Raw genomic sequence first — 19,882 nt, forward strand, 5'->3', positions numbered from 1 at the left:
AGAAAGAGGGGAGGAGAAAGAGGACTAACATAAAAAATATAGAAAATTATCATTTTGATCCAAGAATAAGACTTTTTAGGTAAACCCTCAAAACACATTCCATAGGTAAAAATGAGTGAATTTTATTAAATCAGAATTAAGCAAACCACAAACAAGCTTAAAGTATGGATACGAAATCCTTAAAAAATATTGGCAATATTTAATATCTAAATTTTTATAGAATATACAAAAAAGTCTGTAAACTAACAATAAATGGATAGTAAAACTATTATAAAATTTGCAAAGTATTAATTGGTAATTTATGTAAAGGGAAGCCCAAATGGCTTCTAGGTATATGAAAAATATTCAAATGTATTAGTAATGAAGAAATAGTAATTAAAAAATGAATATCTAATATATGTTGATAAGGGTGACAAGAAACAAGAAAATAATGCTGATGTTAGTAAGGAGGGAAATTAGAACTCTTTTTGAATTATTAGTGAAGATGTAAATGTTTGGAAAGCATTCTGGTATATTTCTCAGACTCATATGTACTTCTGGGTACATATCTCAGAGAAATCTGTAAAGGTTTATAGAATGACCCCTTATGAGTGTTTTGTGTATGTTGTACATGCTCTTTGTGATAGTAGGAAGTTGAAGCAACCTAGTTGGGTGAAGGAAATATGATGTTTGTTTACTGTGGGTTGTTATGCAGCAGTGGACCAGATGAAAATTCCCAGGATTGAGAAAATACAGTAAGAAACAATACAAGAATTATTCACAATGCTCCTTTCATAAATTAAAAGCAAACACATACATAACAACTCTAGGTTTTTCAGTTACATGCATATCTGGATAACAAGCAAAATTGTGGTTGCTCCTATAGTTGAATAAAAACAACCAATAATAATTTAAGAGTTTTTGGAATTTAGATAGTGGAATTAACACACAAAAAAGGATTATATGTCTAGGAAGTACTTTTATAAGAAATAGTATATGTGTAAGAGTGAAACCTAGTTAAATATTCTGAAGAAAAAATATTTAAAAATAAGAAAATCCACATTTTTTAAAAATATTAAACTGCTTTTGCTCAGTGTCCTCCATAGGGAGATTCAAAAGACACCTGTCCCTTTCTGGGGAGACACCCCTTTCATTCTTTTTCACTCTTTTTCCTCCCTCTGTCTCTCCTTCCCTTCCTTCTAGCAAATAAATAAGAAAATGGTTTTGGAACCAGCTATATTTAGATTTAAATCTTGCTATATCACACACTAGAATTATTGTTTATGGCAAGTTAGTTAATATCTCTGATTCTTAGTTTATGTATAAAATTTGATTGGCAATATTCTCTCACACAGCTTTAAGTATCAATGAAACAAATGAATATGCTAAACACTGCTTGGAATTCAATGGACATATCTGTGATCTTCAATAATTATAGCTCAACAAGCCATTACTAAGTATCTACATTGCATAAAGAACATGTGAGTCTCTGGAAATAAAAATTTTAATAATTATGGCCTCTGTCCTTGAGTACTGCCACACACTAGTGGAGGATACTGAGACAATTATACTATCATAAATCACAAAGACTACTGTAAAAGACAGAGAAGAAATTTTCTGTGTAAATAGAACAGGAGACAAGAGAGTCCAGAGAAATATTCATAGAAAAGGTGACAATTCAGTAATCTTCTCTAATAGGGACTCATCACTTCTATGTCTTTTTGTAAGGCTAGTTATACTCCAAACAAATCCTCACTGGTGTTTCTCAAGTGACAATGAAGTCTTTAGGGAGGGGACCAATACATGGTTCTTGTCATTTATAGCTCTAGTGATTACATCAAGGTAGTAAACAGAAAGATTTTTAGTTGCAAAATTCAAAGATTTTCTCTGAATGTTTTTGATAATCATTGATGATATTTATCATTGTGGCTTTCAATATAGTGATATCCTTTACTTAACTTTTGATAGGTCTGAATAGGGCTTAGAATCTAGTTCAGTTCCAGCCTGCTAATTCCATGCATTTGTACATTAGGGTGTGATTGAAATGAACTAGTGACATTCTTTTGCTTTGGCCTTTCAGGTGGCAATGATGATTTAATGTTTTTTAGAATTTTGTTTCTTGTGTTATCTGGGATACAGCTGAATGAATTTGCCAATTTAAATCAGAAATTGTGTAATGTTGGAAGTATTATATAAAATAAATTTATTTGCCATCTGTAGAGCTACAAGATAGCATAAGAAAAGTGTAGAATAATTTGGGCTTTCCCAAAACTTTTGTTTAGATTGTACCCTAATCTTGTTAACTTTTATTCCATCTTGGTTTAATGAACACTTTTGAAAAAAAGGTGCTGTATTAAAAGATAGTGCCCTCAAATCTGAATAATACTTCTTAAAAATTGTGAAAATCTCACAGAATTCAAATAGGATGAAATAGAGATTTTAAAAGGTTTTAATATTTCAGGAAACAAACAGCAGGGTGAGCAGTGGTCATAGGTGGGGAAACAGACCAAGTCCAGAAGAGATGAAACATGGCTGTTATACTGACGCAGAAATCACATACTTTGAGAAATAATTTTGGATTAATTTGACATTGAAGGCTTTGGATATGTAGTAAATATGTGGATTTGAGACAGTGACAAGTCATTGAAAAAAGCTGGTAAGATAATATATATAGTCAGGGGCACACTTGAGTTCACCATCACTTTCTGGTGATCTTTCTGTATTTAAATGTTGTGATTTAGGATATCTTGGTGATATGGTAGGCCTGAAACTAGCAAGTTTTTGTAATGCCAAAGTCTAAAACCTTTCAATATTAGCAGTGTAACCTTTTTAATATCAACAAGATAATTTTATACAACTTATTTTCCATTGGAAGCTCATTGCCTTAGTATAAGTTATAAATAGTCTTTAGTCACCTCAATTAAGAATTATTATAAGGTGTCTTAAATTTATTTTACTTATACTACTTATACTTATTTATAAATGATAATAATTTTTTGTGTGTATGTATTCTCCTTCAAATATTAGAATGAAGTTCCATGAAGGCAAGGGTAGTATTTCATTTATAATTGTGCGTATATAACATATAATATTAGGCTTGTCATAAATATCCATATATTTTGATGAACAAATTAATGGCATCTAGCAGTCTCTAGGTCTACCCTCAGTATACTGATAAGCTTCCATGATGTAATGTACAAATCTTCCTCCACAAATATTATATAGATAGTTATAGTAACATATTTAATCCTACCAACAACACTAAGATATACAGAATAGTATTGTCCATAATTTAAAAAAAATGTGATACATAGGGTTGTTTAGTAAATTTTCTAAGTTTTCATAGCTAGAATTTAAATTAAACATTCTGATATGTTAATCTTTGTTCTTTTCAATGATGGGTACACTATTATCTGAAACTGAGAACTATAGTAAACTAGTAAGCTAAATAAGAAAAAGTATTTTGGCTTTAATAAACAGGAAGAAAAAACTCACTAATATTCTTTACATTTTTTGTTCTGGATTTATCCAATCATGATTGGTCCTGAGGGTAATGGGTGGAGTCTTCATGCAACTGTCTACCTTAATTGTTCCCAGAGGGGTTGATAGAGGTGCCCTTACCTTCTGAAGCAGTGAGCTGCCGACAGGATCCATGTGTTACTAATCAGGGTGCCTCCACAGTGGTGGACATTATTGAGTTGAAGACTGACTTGCCATGGCCAGTCACCTTCCTCAGCTAGTGTACCTCCAATGATTCTTTCTTCAGACAGTGTTATTAGGTCTGGCCGGGCCCCACATTCTAAAAACAAAGGTTATTAATGAGCTGGGAAGAACATGGTACATTTACATTTGGGATTTTGCTGCAGAGCTTTTCCATTACTTATGACTTTGTCTTTTATGGATTTCTCCCCAGGATATGCTAGACTTTCAAAAAGCAGAATCAACACGCTATTGTCTTTAGAGTACATGTATGACTATTCTTGCCTATTGATTACATTCTAGAGAACATTTCTGAACTTAATTGACATTGGGTTTCAAATTCTGGAGCAACTTCAAAATCATCTAGAATGCTTCATGAATGGTAAGGGTTAGGATTGGTCAGTGATGGATATGACAGCTTAGGATAAAACTCCTGGGAAATTCCCTTCTTCTTCATAAATTGCTATGCATAGTGTGGTTTTCAGACCTGTAGCATGAATATCCCCTAGGAACTTGTTAGAAATACTGACTTCCAGATCCACATCAGGGAACAATTCAGAAGGAACCTATTGATGAGAGATACACATTTAAGTTGGAAGAAAACTGACTCATCAAGCAGCTTTCTTAATGGTATTGCAGTTTTATCATTGGAGGTTGCAGTACATCTCCAGACCTCATGTATAACTATCTGTACCCTTGAAAGGGCACATGCTGTAGGGCCACAGAATAGGCCTTAGGGTGAGTGAACATTTCTAGTATGTAGTATACAGGTTTATTTCAATGTCTTAAAAAGCCCTCAAATGCTCTCATTTCCAGAGCTGAAATGGGCTGGGGTAGGCTATTCACAGAATCCCTCTCAATTTCTGTGCTTTGTTTTCTCTTATTAATCTATTACCAAGCAATTAGAGGTAAACCGACACCTATTTCTATATTGCTAGACTGGCTGTTAAGTAGTACCCTACTTCAATAGGTATTTTTTTCTTGCAAATTTCCCAAATAGAGGACTAGATTTCCATTAAGAATATGTATGGAACTTAGGTTCCTGTGCTGCATCCTTCAAATAAATTCCCTAGTGAATTATGAAGATACATTTTTATTCAGAATAATCAAGAACTAAATGTATAGTGAAGTTTAAAAATACCTAGAGAGGTGGTATCACTTTGTAAAATTTGTTAAGTATCTGAGAAAGGCCAGTGATCCAGGTACATTTAACTAATTTCTAGCTACATTCTGTAAGCAAAAGAAATAAACAGTATTTTTCTAGGAATTATATCTCTGCTATCCTAGCTTGAAAGTATGGATGATGGTGTTGGAACATATGACTTTCCCTTCAGAAGGTTAACGACCCAAAACTGACAAGATTTTTCATAATTCTTTCTGTTATGGCTATGATTGACCTGAACCCATAACAGAGCAAGCTATCTGGTAGTTAGGAAAAGCTACATAAATGATGTCATCAAACATAATTTGCAAGTCTGCAGAAATGCCACCAAAGAATTGGGTAGTAAAAGCTTCCCAAAACTGCCAAGAAAATTTTCATAAGGTCAACCTGAATACTGAGTGGTGGTACTCCACTGCTACTTCATTAATTTTTTTCCTAAAAGAAGAAACAGCTCAAACATCACTCCATGGGTCAGTTGGATCAGCAGTGTCTTGTTTCAACAAAAAACCAATGGAATGAATTCAAAATAAAGGTACCACCTGTATAGATACCATCTTGGCAAAGAGCATAACAGATTTGCATTTTTACTCCTTATATTTTAGCAAAACATTTTATAAAATAATTTCAAAGCTTACCTTGAGTGAAAAAATTTTCTGTATCATGGTCAGTAATTGCTAGTGTTTAAAAAAAAAAGAATGAGACTAAGATCAACAAAATACAAGATAAAAACAATTTCCATCTTAATTTCTTAAAGTGTATATACAGACAAAAAAATCAGAACCACTGGGAGTATTTGCTGAAATCCTGATTCCTAAGCTCCATCCTCATTAGCTGAAAGAATCTCTGAGTCATGGGCCCTAGAAATCTGTTTTTACAACTTTCCTGAATTTATTAAGAACACTAACGTTTGTGCTAAAATGTTTTATCAAATACTTCATATTTCCTTGCTCTCAAGTCTCTCATTTTAGCTGGCAAATCAGAACATAACTAAGTCATTGGAATATAATATAACAAATGTTGTAGTAGAAGTTCATTTATTCAAATATTCTTATAAGGGCATATTGGTATATACATATATTGCTCTACTGATACTATTCTAAGTGCTGCAGATTAAACAGTGAACAAATTACAGGGGTCCGCTCACATGTTATTTACATACAGAAATTAATCAAATAATTATTCAAATGAATTAAAAAACCAAAGGAAAAGGAGAAAATAGAGATTAACTAATGTTACCAAATAAACGCAAAAGTTGTCACGGAGGAGGAAATGACATTTGAGTTGGAGGAAATAACATTTGTACAGTATTTTGAAAACCTAGAAGGGATTTGTCAAGCAAATAAGTGAGAGAAAATACTCCACATGGAAGGCATAGTGGGCATAATTGCATGAAGGTGTAGGATGTTTGTGGTGTAATAAAGTCAGCAGAGTTATTACATGTGTTGCATGCAGGGGGATGGTGGAAGAGATGGGAAAGAAAACTATAATGGTATCATATAGTGAAGGTCCCTACATAAACTACAGTATTGTTTCCCCTACATGTCCAGTGGTCATCTCAAACTTAATGTGACCAAATTTTATCCAAAATTTGCTTCTTATATTACATTTGCTCCTTTAGTAAATGACACCACTTCCAATGGCAGCTAGAAAATATCTCAAATTCTCACTTTCTCATCATACTCACATTTTATTGGTCTCCATGTTCTGCACCTTCTAATAACTGCCATTTGAATTATCCTGAGTCTCCTTATCACCTCTCCTTTTAAAAAATTTTTGGTGGTATTAGAGATTGAACCTAGGGGCACTCAGAGGCACTGAAATACATCCCAAGTTTTTATTTTTTATTTTGAGACAGGGATAAGTTGCCCAGGTTGACCAACTTGTGATTCTCCTGCCTTAGCCTTCTGAGTAGCTTTCCTATCTTTTTGGTACTACTTTTGTTCATGCTTTCATCATTTGATACTAGTAATAATAACCTTCAAACTGAAATTCTCCACTACCACTTTTGTGCTTTTTCAATTTATCCACCTGTCCAGACTGACCATTTCTAAAAATGTATGTCAGATCAAATCCCCCCATACTTTCAAAGTTCTAAAACTGAATTTTCATGTTCTCCAAAACCAAGTTATGCAGTTATTTCCATCTAGAAGTGTTATGGGGTTTAGGTATCATGTTTGCTTTGAAAGCTTCAGTGGAGCCACATCATCCTTTTTGGAAGCAGGAAATAAATAAAGCTGTGTATTCTTCATTATTTGAATAACAGTGACTTGGGTTTTAACCCTGACTGCCACATGCTAAACATATGACCCTGAGCAATTATACATCCTTTCTAAGTGGGGATAGTATAAGTGTCTATGGCATATGGAATGTTGTGTGGATTAAATTAAAGAAATGCTATTTAATATTTCAAAGCCAAATTCCATCCATTCTTCTTGATGAATCACTTGCTGAGAGATACCAAGAACTCTAGTCTTATTGTTTCCTGAATTTTGGCAGCAGTCACTGTTGTTTGGTCATTGGGTGCTTGGTCATATGTTCTCTTGATTATCAAGTCTGCTATTTTGACTGCTATCTTGCATTGGGATGTCTTTTGCTTCAACTGTATTATGGGGTCTTGGGGGATGGAAATAACCATTGTATCCTCACATTATGTAACATAATGCTAAACAATGAACAAACATTGGGAAGTGCTTTTGAAAGAATTTCTTCATGTGTCAGAACAGAAGTAATATTCAGTTGCTTAAGTAACCGTGGTGCTTGGGCATCAGTAGGCAGAACACAGACCATGGAGTTGGAGCTGTGCCTTTGAATTCTTTCCTTCTATGGTTAACTCTTTAGTTGCAGGCAGAAGAGAAGAGAGTCCATAGTGGGGAATGGAGACATTTGGAGAACTTGGGGAAAAATCACTGTCTAATTGTTTACTAACAAACAGGAAAGCATTCTAATACTTTAACAACTAGCACTGCTGTAGCAGGTGCATACTAGCCCAGTGTGAGATCCATGAAAATCCTTTTAATTTTGAGTTCCTTATGAGGAAATCATGGCTACTTAAGCTAGTAGTAAAAGGCAAAGTTGGTGGGTTATCCTTTATTAAGTAATTCATTTCTTTCAGTCATTCAACAATTGCTTATTGAATAACTATTCTATACTAGATACTGGGTGGTAGAAGAACAGAAAAAGTGAACAAAGCAGAACAGTTCTTGCCTTTAGGAAACTTAAGGAATAGAATGGATCCAAACAAAAATCATACAAATGGTTACATAAATTAATATATCCATTGTGAAAGACAGCCTAGAGGTGGCTCAGAATCTTAGAAATAGAACTACCTACTGTGTGATTCAGCTATCCCACTACTGGGTATATATACAAATAAAATGAAATCAGTTGTTAAAGTGACATCTGTAAATCATGTTTACTGAAGCACTGTTCACTATAGCAAAGATGTGGAATCAATGTAGGTATATATCAACAGATGAATGTGAAAAAGTGTGGTATATAAACACAGTAGAATATTATTCACCCATAAAAATGAAATTCTGTCATTTGTAGCAGTATGGACAGAACCAAAGGATGTTATTTTAAGTGAAATTAAGTCAGGCACAGAAAGATACTGCATATTCTCATTTGTGGAAATTCAAAAGTTGACTTCAAAATAATAATGATTACCAGGTCCTAGAAAGGATGTTGGGGGGAGAGAGAGAGAGAGAGAGAGAGAGAGAGAGAGAGAGAGAGAGAGAGAGAGAGAGAGAGAGAAATGATAGACAATGAGTTCAGGGATGGAGCTGGATAACAGAAATAATTTCTAAAGTTCTATAGCATTGTAGGACAACTATGTTGACAATTGAATATTTCAAAATAGCTAATAGGATTTTAAATGTCCCTAATACAAAGAAATATCATGTCTGAGGTGATAGATATGCCAGTTACCCTGATATAATCATTGTACATTGTATGCATATACTAAAATGCCAATGTACCTCGTACGTATGTGTAATTACTGTGTGTCAATTAAAAATATAAATGCATTTTTTTTTAAAATCAGGGATTGAACTCAGAGGCACTTGACCACTGAGCCACATCCTCAGCCCTATTTTGTATTTTATTTAGAGACAGGGTCTCACTGAGTTGCTTAGTGCCTCACTTTGGCTTTGAATTTGTGATCCTCCTACCTCAGTCTCCCAAGCCACTGGGATTAACAATGCATTTTTTAAAAAGAAGAATTATCACAATTTTCTTATGTAGCCCTGAAACTTCAGGACAGGCTTCCATTTTACAAAGTAGAAAACTGAAACTGAAAATCTTAGATTCTTAACTTTAAAATTAGTTGCTGTTCAAACATTGCCTTAAAGGATCAACCTAAGTAATTTCAACAAGATAGTGAATTTATATAATACCAAGTTTGCTTTCTTACCTCATTTTATTATATATAAGTCTCAAACAGAATGGAAAAAGGCATGTTGGAACAAATTAAAATATACTGCCCTCATGTGAACACTAGAAAAGTGATCTCCCATGTTGAAATTATTCCATTTAAAAAGAAAATAGTATGTTTTAAGATAAAAAATCATTGAAAAGTAAAAAAAAATAGAATGTTTATATTAGAAAGGTATATACTATATATATTTAGCTTTTAATATATTGTTTTTATAAAGTTAATAATTTTAAAGAAAGAAAAGCCAGCCTCTGCTTTAATTAGAGATTTAAATTTGAATTAGTAAACTTCAGAGATATATTGAAATAAAATGGTATACAAAAAAAATGGTACTTGCATGTTATCCCAGTTGAAGGATTTATTTCCAAGTTTCCAGAGTTATCCTGCGTTTGTTGTAAAATAGCCTGAACTCTGCCTTTCATTGATCCTCCATTGTTACCTCTAGTGCATCGAAATTTCATGACAACATCTGCTATCACACCACCACTACCATTTGGCCTGTAAACCATAAAGATATTTTTAAATGGATAATTATTATATTTGTACTGCTTATATATTCTTCTCAATTGAGCTTTTTAAAAGAATTCACTTGAGGAATTTGCCTTTAGAACAGTTACATAATGGTATTTGAATAAGTAATAATAGATCAAAATTCTGTTCCCCAAAATTCAATTTCAATGCACAGTACACTATACTCACCACACAGTATAGCAGGCTTTGAAGTTGGAATGTCATAGCCTTTTACTGTGTGATATTTGCTAAGTTACTTAAGTTTCTTAAGCTTTCTGTATCTATGACTTCTCATACATAAAACAGTTATGCACAAAGTTTGGGGAAAAGTACATACCATATCCTAAGTGCACTGTGATGTTAGCTGTTATTAGACTTTAGCAATCTGAAAAAAACCCTCATCTCCTTAAGCAAATATCTGCTTAAACAAACTTACTAACAGGAGATTTCAACATTATGTGACAGAGAAGTTGAATTTAACTTTTTTGGAATTTAGACCTATTCATCTGATTATAGCATCAAATTTTAACTTTTATAGTCATATGTTAAGATTTTATAGCCCATTTCAATTAGCCACAGATACTTCATTCCTAGAAATGAAACTTGATATCTTTGTTAAAGGTTCTGATTATCTAAAACCTAGATAAATTGCACATTATGTTAGTTACCATATTAATTACCACATAAACTATTACCTTCACTTGACTTTGTCGAAATTTCTACCTCAAACAAGAGTGTATGGGAGACACTATTGCTCCATAGCCTCACTAATATTTGATATAATCAGGCTATAATTTAATTCTTACAGTTAAATGAGTTAAAATGATATTCTTTAGTTTTACTTTTATAGTAGTAAATCACATAGATTCTAGAATCAAAACTGGCTAAATTCAAATCCCAATGCTAATTTCCTTTAGCTCGGGAATCACTAGCAAGTTACTTAATTTCTTCATGCCTCAGTTTCCTCTGATAATCAAAGTGCTTCTTTGGTAGAGTCATAATGAAGATCAAATAAATTAATTGATACAAAGCAGTCTTTTTTGAATATTTATTTATAAATTTCATCATTCATTAAAATCCCTCATCCTTGAGTCACAAATTTATATTTTTTTCTATTGTTTCTTGGTCTTTTTCTTATTTATTTAATTATTAGTATAGATACCAATAATTTGTCCACTTCCTTGGTTGCAGACATATTCTCCTTGTATATAATGTATCTTTACACTTTCTTCTCTTTTCTTTTCCCTCTCTGTCTTCCTCTCCCTGTCTCTCTCTCTCTCTCTCTCTCTCTTTTTTTTTTTTTTGGTACCAAGGATTGAACCCGGGGATGCTTAACAACTGAGTCATATTCCTAGCACTTTTTGTATTTTATTTAGAGACAGGGTCTCACTGAGTTTTTGTTTAGGGCTTCACTAAATTGCCGAGGTTGGCTTTGAACTCGAAATCCTCCTACCTCAACCTCCCCAGCTGTTGGAATTATAGATGTGCGCCACCTTACCTGGCTACACTTTCTTTTTAGTATCCTTTGTTAGGGAAAATCAATTCTAAAATGTCTTATTTTAAAAATCCTTTTATTCTCCCATATTTTCTTGTTAAAATTTTAAGTTTTTGATGTTAATATTAAGGTTTTAAGCTTATGTATGTATGAGCTAGAGATTTTATTTTTTTCATATGAACCATTGTCTTTCAGGTTTGTGTCTGCACTTCTGTGATACTTTGTTTATATAGGTCTGTGAGTCTGGATGATTCATTCTGTTCCTTCCTATTAAACTTAATAATTATGTTCATAAAATCCACTGCTATGAATTTGTTTGCTTCTCCTTGCTTAATATATTTTAAGGACATATTATTAGGTGTCTATATGCTTAGAAGAATTTTATCTTCCTTATGAACTATTTCTTTTGTCTAAACATTTTACTTTATCCCTAGTTAATTTTTTTTTCATTTTAAAATTTCAAGTCTGATATTAGTATGGCTACATTGGCTTTCTTGTGGTTATTATTTGCTTAATATAAATGTAAGTCTGTTGAATGTTCTAGTATATATCACTTAATATTCACATTTTAAAATTTTGGGATATTAATGATTTTCTTCATCTTCATGTGAGCTTAACTTGCATTTGAAATGAAAATTGTAATACTTTATCTAACATTTCCAGTTATTGTATATGGAAAGGGCTTTTTAAAAAATACTTACTTTCATGTTGCTAGACAAGAAAGTTGTAATTATATGTTCAATGTCACTGCTTCATCCAAACTTAAATATTAATGAAAATGACAACTCTGAACCCCAGTCACAGCTAATATTGAAAGAGAACAGAAACTTGTGATAGAAATAAGCACAAGAAGGTGCTTATTTAATATTTGAGTGTAAATATTAAATTAGTTCCTGGAGTTAATAGTAATTTGGAATTGGCAATTAAGATGGGATGGGGAAACCAAGAGGCATATGAAAGCATCAAACCAACTTTGCCTAAAGCACTTTGAAGAATACTTTATCAACTAATTAAGTTGAAGATATTCCAAACTAAAGATCTAAAAATTACACTTTTAGGTGTATATTCTTGATGAACCTTCTCATATGTGCATGTGTAAAGAATGCTTATTGTAGGGTTGCTTAAAATGTCCAAAGATTAAAAAAGTTAATACACATTGAATGTTGAGTGAATAAATAAACTGTGGATGTTCACTCAATAACATAATAAAATAAATGAATGTACAACAGTAAAAATGAATCAACTAGGTTTAGCTGTATTAACCTTGATTCACATAAAAAGAAATTTGAGAAAATTTATAGAAAATAATGTATAATCCTATTTATATAAAGTTGAAAAACATTCAAAACAACTCTATGTTAGCTATAAATATATTCAAATACAATAAAAATATAGGAGCATGCATGAGAGAACCATTATGGAATCTTCTTTCACAGTCAACATCCAGCCCTATTAACCCTACTTTAAAGATTTATCTGAATCTCATTATCATTGCTTTTTTTGCCACCATTACTATCATCCTAATCAAGGTAACCAAAATCTCTATTCTACATTATTGAAATTTCTCTATGAATTCTCCTGCTTTGAGTCATGCCTCCTTAATTTATGCTACATGCAGCAGTGTAAAGATCATTTAAAATCTATGTCGCTAAAATTAATGGGTTTCCTATCTCATTCAGAGTAAAACCTAAAGTCCTCTATTATGTTCTATAAGACCTGTATGACCTTGTCTTTGGTTAGATCTCTGATGGTGATCACCTCCTACACCTTGCTCCTATTTACTCCATAATAGCCACAATCCTTTCTGTTTGTTGATGACCTCATACACGTTCTCACATCAAGTACTTGCTGGTTTCTTTGCCTGGAATGCTTTTTTTCCCCTTATATTTGCAATGCTTATTTTTGTCAGAGAAGACTTTCCTGTTCATCTCCTATTAAAAACAAACATATAAAAGCAAAACAAACAACAACAACAAAAACCAACCTTCCTGTCTATCTCTAATCCTTATCTCCTTATCCTTTATTTTTCTTCATGATGAATATCACATCTGGTGTGTGTGTGTGTGTGTGTGTGTGTGTGTGTGTGTGTGTTTACTTTGTACCAGGGATTGAACCAGGGCACTTAACCACTGAGCCACATCCTCAGCCCTTATTTTTTAATTTTTAACTTTTGGACAGAATCTCATTAAGTTGCTTAAGGCGTTGCTAAGTTTCTGAGGCTGGCTTTGAACTTGCCATCCTACTACTTTAGCCTCCTGAGTTGCTGGAATTACAGGTGTGCACCATCTTTCCCTGCTCAAACTGGCCAATCTTAAACCTGATTATCCTACCTCACCGTTCCTTCATTCAGAAACCTCAGCAGAGGCTTTTGCTTACTATTGCTCCTCTCTCCTCTGCCTCCTGACTGACCTCTGCTTCCCATGTGCCCTTCCAACCCTCAATCAAGTATGGCATGTCCATTCCTCTTGGAAACTGTGAATAACAAATTTTTCAATGGTAATTGTTTCCTGAGTTTTTGGTATTATTTTATTCCAAATTTTCTATCAACATACTGTATTTTAAAGCAGAAGATAAAGTGGTGTGTGTGTGTGTGTGTGTGTGTGTGTGTGTGTGTGTGTGTGAAGGGGAATATGTATGCATTAAAGTTTCAGGTACAGGAAGACAGATTTTACAAAGATCTAGAGGTTAGCAAAAGTGAAGAACTGAAAGAAGTTTAGTGGGGCCAGTGAATAAAGAACAAGGAGAGTAATGAAAGACATCCCTGAATATGGAGATGAGAAAAGAAGTCAGATAAATGAAGGTTTAATAAACTTCTTGAAATGTATGTATATAACATATGTGTGTGTTTATCTCACATATATGTGTGTTTGTATATCTCACATATACGTATGTATCAGGATGCATATATATTACATATAGTATAAATTGATATGTCCATACATATAAAGAATACATATATCTTTAATATAGATATATAATGTGTGTATATATATATATAGTTATATTTATGTGTATAAAATCTCATATATAATATGGGTGAAGAGTTGCCATTAGGAGGGTTTTAACTCTGGGTATAGGATGTTTGAATTTTTGTTTTAAAAAATCTTTCTCTCTGTTACATGGAGTGTGGAGTGGAGTAAGACTGTAGGGTTGGAGGTACCTCATACTCCAGGAGTAAAATGGATGATAGAAGTGTATTTGAAGAAGAGTTACAGATCTGGGAGATAGTCAGGAAATAGAACTTTTAAGGATTAAATGATGAGATGTGTGGGTTTAAGAGAGAAGTAGGAATTAAAGATGAGTCCTTGATTTCTTTCTTGAGCAACTAGGTTGATGGTGATGTCATCGACGGAGATAGGCAACGCTAGAAGAATAACATATCTGAGGAGTGATGATAGGTTCAGATTTGGATACATTAAAGTTGAGTTGTCCGTAAGATATTCATGTTATAGTATCAAGGGATGACTCTGTGTGCCCAGAGATAGAACTTTGAGGCAAATAAACATAGTTGGTGATAAAGCCATTGAAAAGAGAGAATGTGAACTGAGAAGATGCATGGCTCACAGGATAGCGTGCTGTTCAATAATATTTGAGGAATGTACAGAGAAAGGACAAGAGGTGGCAAAGGAAATTGAGGAGCAGCTAGAGAAGTAAGAGGAGAATCAATCGAGGTTGTGTAGGGTCATAGGAACCAAGGGATGGCATTATGGATAGGCAGCAGTGCCAAATACTGTTGAGAGGTGCAAGAGGAGTGCTAATATGGTTTATTTGTATTTTGTACTTTGGCTGTCTTTGTTGAACTTGGCAAGAGCAGTGTGTATTCTGTGGTGTCATCAAGAACAAAATTGCAGTAGATTGAATAGTAAGTGTGAAATTAACAAAGGAGAGGAAATTCACATGGTTGATTTAGTCATATAAGTTTTGAGGGCTTAAACAGTTGAGCATTAATAACTGGTACAGATGCTTTTACAACAGTGTACTAAGGTGAATATGCAGTGAAATGATTATGCTTTTGGAAAATACCCTTCCCACAGACTTTTAACTCCCAGGAGTTAAAGAAGTAGGAACAGTTTGTGGGAAGGGTATTTTCCAAAATACCTAGAGCTATGTGCTTAATTTTTATAAATGAGTTCTTGAGAAGAACAGTATAATTTCTCTGCCTATCAAAGAACTTTTGTATATTATTTGAAGGACTGAGTAATATGTACATTTAAGATGTTTTGGGTAGGGTCAGTCAATCAGGGTGACTATATTAGTTGGAAGAGAGAATCAACCTAATAATATCACATGGACATGTATATATTTAACTAAGACAGGAACTGTAAAAACCTAGCACACATACTCCTGCTCATATTAGTCCATGACAGAAATGTCATGGATTTGGCCGCAACATCCTTTTATTACAGCATTCCAGCCAGATGAAATTAAAAAGCCACTTCTGATGTTGGTTATCATATCCTGATATTGGATGAATATACCCAGAACTGAAGCAGTATGCACCTCCAGGAGGCATATTTTACGTAGACTGCATTGTAAATGCCAACTGGATTCAGATGACTCTATTATAGTACCTTTATTCCAAGTTTCCCTGCATCTTTTCTTCCTTCTCCATTAAGAACTGAAGTCATTTGGTACTCATATTAGTAGCCAAATAAGCCATATAAGATATTTTTGAAATTTTTAAAAGTTGCCCAGGATTCTATTTTCATATTGTTACAGTAAACTTCATGAGCATGCCATTTATTATCTGTGGTATGAACAAAAGTCAAATGTGACAAATTTCATTTATGCTTATATAGTTTTTGTTATAGTTTCACTCACCTCAGTTTGACAACATGAGCTCTCATGAACTGATTTCTTAAATTTGACTCTCGCAATGCATTAGCGATCTGTAGAAATACAAGGAAAAAAATACTTTCTATAATTACATTTCTTTCTTTCTTTTCTCTCAACCTTCAATGTAGGACTTAAGTTAATGAGGAATAGAGGCATAAATTTTCAATTGAGTTTACTTCAGTTTAATCACAAAAGCATGGGATTGATTCAGGCAGGCTCTATAACCTTTTAATATATTGTGCTTTTCTTCCTCTATTAAGCAGAGATGATAGTGACAGCATGTGTCTTTACTAGACCTCATCCAAATTGCATCAGATATTTTACTTTATGAGAGCTTGTTTTGTGACTTGGCAAATGTTTCTTTTTTTGAATTTTTAAATTTTTTATTTGTTTTAATTAGTTATATATGACAGTAGAATGCACTTATATACTTTGATATATTATACATAGATGGAATATAATTTCTCATTTTTCTGAGTATGTACATATTGTAGAATCACATTGGTCATACAGTTACATACATGCATAAAGTAATAATATCTGTTTCATTCTACTATCTTTCTTATCCCCACACTCCCTGCCTTCCCCTCCTTCACTTCCCTTTACCTAATCTATGGTAATGCTATTCTTTTTTTTTGAATTACAATTCTTAATACACATATATACCTCAATTTTTGTATCTTTGTATATAAAGTATGTTGACACCCAATTCAAGTCTTCATACATGTACTTTGTATAATGATGTCCATCACATTCCACCATCCTTGCTAATCCCATGTTCCCTCTGTTTCCCTCCCACCCCTCTTCCCTATCTAGAATTCATCTATTCCTCCCAATCCCACTATGGGTCAACCTCCTTATATCAGAGAAAACATTTGGTATTTGTTTTTTTGGGATTGGCTGACTTCACTAAGCATTATCTTCTCTAAGGGACTTGGCAGATGTTTCTAAGGGTATTGGTGTAACAGCCAAATTAACGCTAGAGAAGTTCACTCGTACAAGTTACCATGTGTGATACCCAACAGCTATTTCTAAAATGGATAAAACTAGATTAAAGCAGATTAAATGAGTAGCAATGGAAAGCCTGAAGAGAATGGGAAAAGAAGCAAAGGACAGTCTTTTCCTTGTCATTTCTGATTTATGACTAAACTCAAGAGGTTATTTTTAGCATTATTTGGTAATTTTTTTGACCTAATCATAACTATTTCCCTGAGTCATTGCTCAGTCCTAGAAATGATGAGCTGTCTTGGAATATAAAATTTAGCCTTACAGTCAAGGAAGAGTGCTGCTATAACTGATATAGTTCTACTGTGTTGCAGGATCAGCTGTAGTTTTATAATGGAGAGTGGATTACTTAAGCTTGTATTGTGAGTAGTACCCTGATGGAAATGGACATGAAAATGTAAAGATGGGAGAATTAAGTAGTATGCTGAATATTACATTTAGCCAGGATTTGAAGCCACCTCTTCAAAAGTTTATGCAACTTCTATTATATCACAATGTATCTTACTTTGAATCCATTCCTATCAGTGGATTGATATCAGACCAATCAGTTGTTTAAAAAGATATTTTTTTCTCAAAGAGACCTTGAATATTCTTAAGAACAATGAAATGATTGACTTTATTAAAATAATTCAAGTTCCTTTTTTTAAAAATTCAAGTAATACTAGCAAGCAGTAAGAAAAAAAATCACTCCAAACTCTATCACCGAGAATTAACTATTGATGTCATTTTTGCTCTATATTCCAGTTATCTAAATAGAAGGATGTATTTTAATATTTTTAGTAATGTGGTATATTACAGGTGGTACTTTAATAAAAGGATTTAAATTTAATTTTACTTGACTTTAATGAATATAAAAAACTGAAATAAAGCTGAAGCAATAGCTAAAATTTAAACAAATATTTCTTATTGTTATATTTTAATTCATAATTGGACATTGCACAGGCAAGTTTCTACTGGATTAAAGTGTAAAAGATCCACTTTAATTTTGACATGTTCATTGTATGGAAAATATTATAAGACATTTAGTGATGCTTAAGATAATAAACATTAAAAATCCATTAGTTGGTTGACGTGAATGTCCAAACAAAGGAAGAGATGAGATTACATATTTCACAGAGTGGATGAAAATTTTGTTATTGACTTTATCTTTGGAACTTATTAAATGATTGCTAGAAAATCAATGAGTTGATACTTGAAAAGTATACCAGTGGAATAGTAGAAAGGGCAATAGATGAAAACAGTTTGATTTAGCTTGCTAAAGAACTTTAATGAAATGAGTAACTATTTTTTTTCCTTTCAGTTTCTCCATCTGTAAAAGGAATGTAGTCAAAAGTAAAAATGATTTATGTATATACAGTTGGACTGCAACTCACAAAGACTATTGTATCTACTTTTAGTAAGCTTGACATTCAATCTTTGTATATTTTCCCTCCTTCCAAATGTATTAATCTATTCAAATGAATTACTTCCCACACTCATTTAATTTTGTAACCTATATTGTTGACCTTTTTTATTACATTGGGCAAAAAACAAACAAACAATGAAAAAAGGAAGACCTGTTTTATATTTTCTTCCTGATTGAGAGTGATAATACTATTCTTGTATTCTAAGGTAGTCTAGAATCGTCAACCTCAGTAATATTCTTAGTCAATAAGGATTAGTTAGTTATGGATTAAGTAAATTCTAACAAAGTGAATATCATTAAATTTGTTAGCAGAGCAGGTCATATAAAGGGGGAAAACTACACACAGATTTTTGGCACGTTTTTCATCTTCAGAGAGAAAAAAAAACTTATTAGCTGCCTGTAAATGTGTCAGATAAATCACCCTCTTCCAAGCTTTGTTACTTGATACTTATAGTTTTTCGTGTTGCTTACAAGCTGAATAATAGTAATAATGTTTTTGCGATCTTATTTATTTTCTACTTCTTTATTTTAAACTTTAATCAGAAGATCTAGAAATCTTGTTTTCAAGGAAAAGATGGAAGATATATTGTTATATGGTTATATGATCTATTACTCTACTAGTTTCAGTTTTTGTGTGTGTGTGTGTGCCAGGGATTGAACTCAAGGTCACTTAATCACGGAGCCATATTCCCAGCATTTTTATTTTTATTTTTTTATTTTGAGATAGGGTCTCACTAGGTTGCTTATAGCCTCATTAAGTTGCTGATGATGGCTTTGAACCTGTGATCCTCTTGCCTCATCCTCTTGGTTAGCTTTATCATTGCTGTAACCAAAACACCGGACAAGAACAACTTAGAGGAAGAAAATTTATTTGGGGTTCATGGTTACAGAGGATTCAGCCCATAGATGGCTGACTCCATTTATATGGGGCAAGGAGAGACAGCACATCACAGTGGAAAGGACCCAACTGAGGAAAGATACTTATCTCATGGTGAGGTCAGGAAGTAGAGAGAGAGAGCAGAGGGATGGGGCTGCAGGAAAGTTGCACCCTTCCAGGGCACACTTCCATCAATCCATCTCCTCCAGCCATGTCCATCTGACTACCCACCTGACTATAGTTGTCACCTCATCAGTCAATTCAAACTAGAATGGACTGATTAAATTACAGCTCTTATAATCTAGTCATTTTACCTATGAATATTCCTGTGTTCAAAGGAGATTCAGGAGGACACCTCATGTTCAAAACATAATATTTTAATCATGCACTCCTATGGGTAAAACATTTTATCCATGAATTGCCAAAGCATTTGTACAGTATAAATTTTTAAATTATATACATGTAATAATAATGTATTATGA

The 19,882-nt window shown here is 33.1% G+C and overlaps 1 protein-coding gene across 1 annotated transcript in view; it reads right to left on the bottom strand.

Moving 5' to 3' along the window:
* The window catches only part of LOC308654663 (transmembrane protease serine 11D-like), a gene marked incomplete at both ends in the record, with an annotated part of 98,035 nt that overhangs the window by 21,322 nt on the left and 56,831 nt on the right, over nt 1-19,882 (bottom strand). The window contains 4 exons of the mRNA XM_081304345.1: nt 3,601-3,778; nt 5,476-5,514; nt 9,592-9,770; nt 16,099-16,166. Of these exons, the coding sequence (XP_081160471.1) occupies nt 3,601-3,778; nt 5,476-5,514; nt 9,592-9,770; nt 16,099-16,166 (464 nt within the window). The remainder of the gene's footprint in view (nt 1-3,600; nt 3,779-5,475; nt 5,515-9,591; nt 9,771-16,098; nt 16,167-19,882) is intronic.

This window comes from Spermophilus citellus, assembly GCF_964194105.1.
Source record: "Spermophilus citellus genome assembly, chromosome: 8".
Taxonomy (NCBI): domain Eukaryota; kingdom Metazoa; phylum Chordata; class Mammalia; order Rodentia; family Sciuridae; genus Spermophilus; species Spermophilus citellus.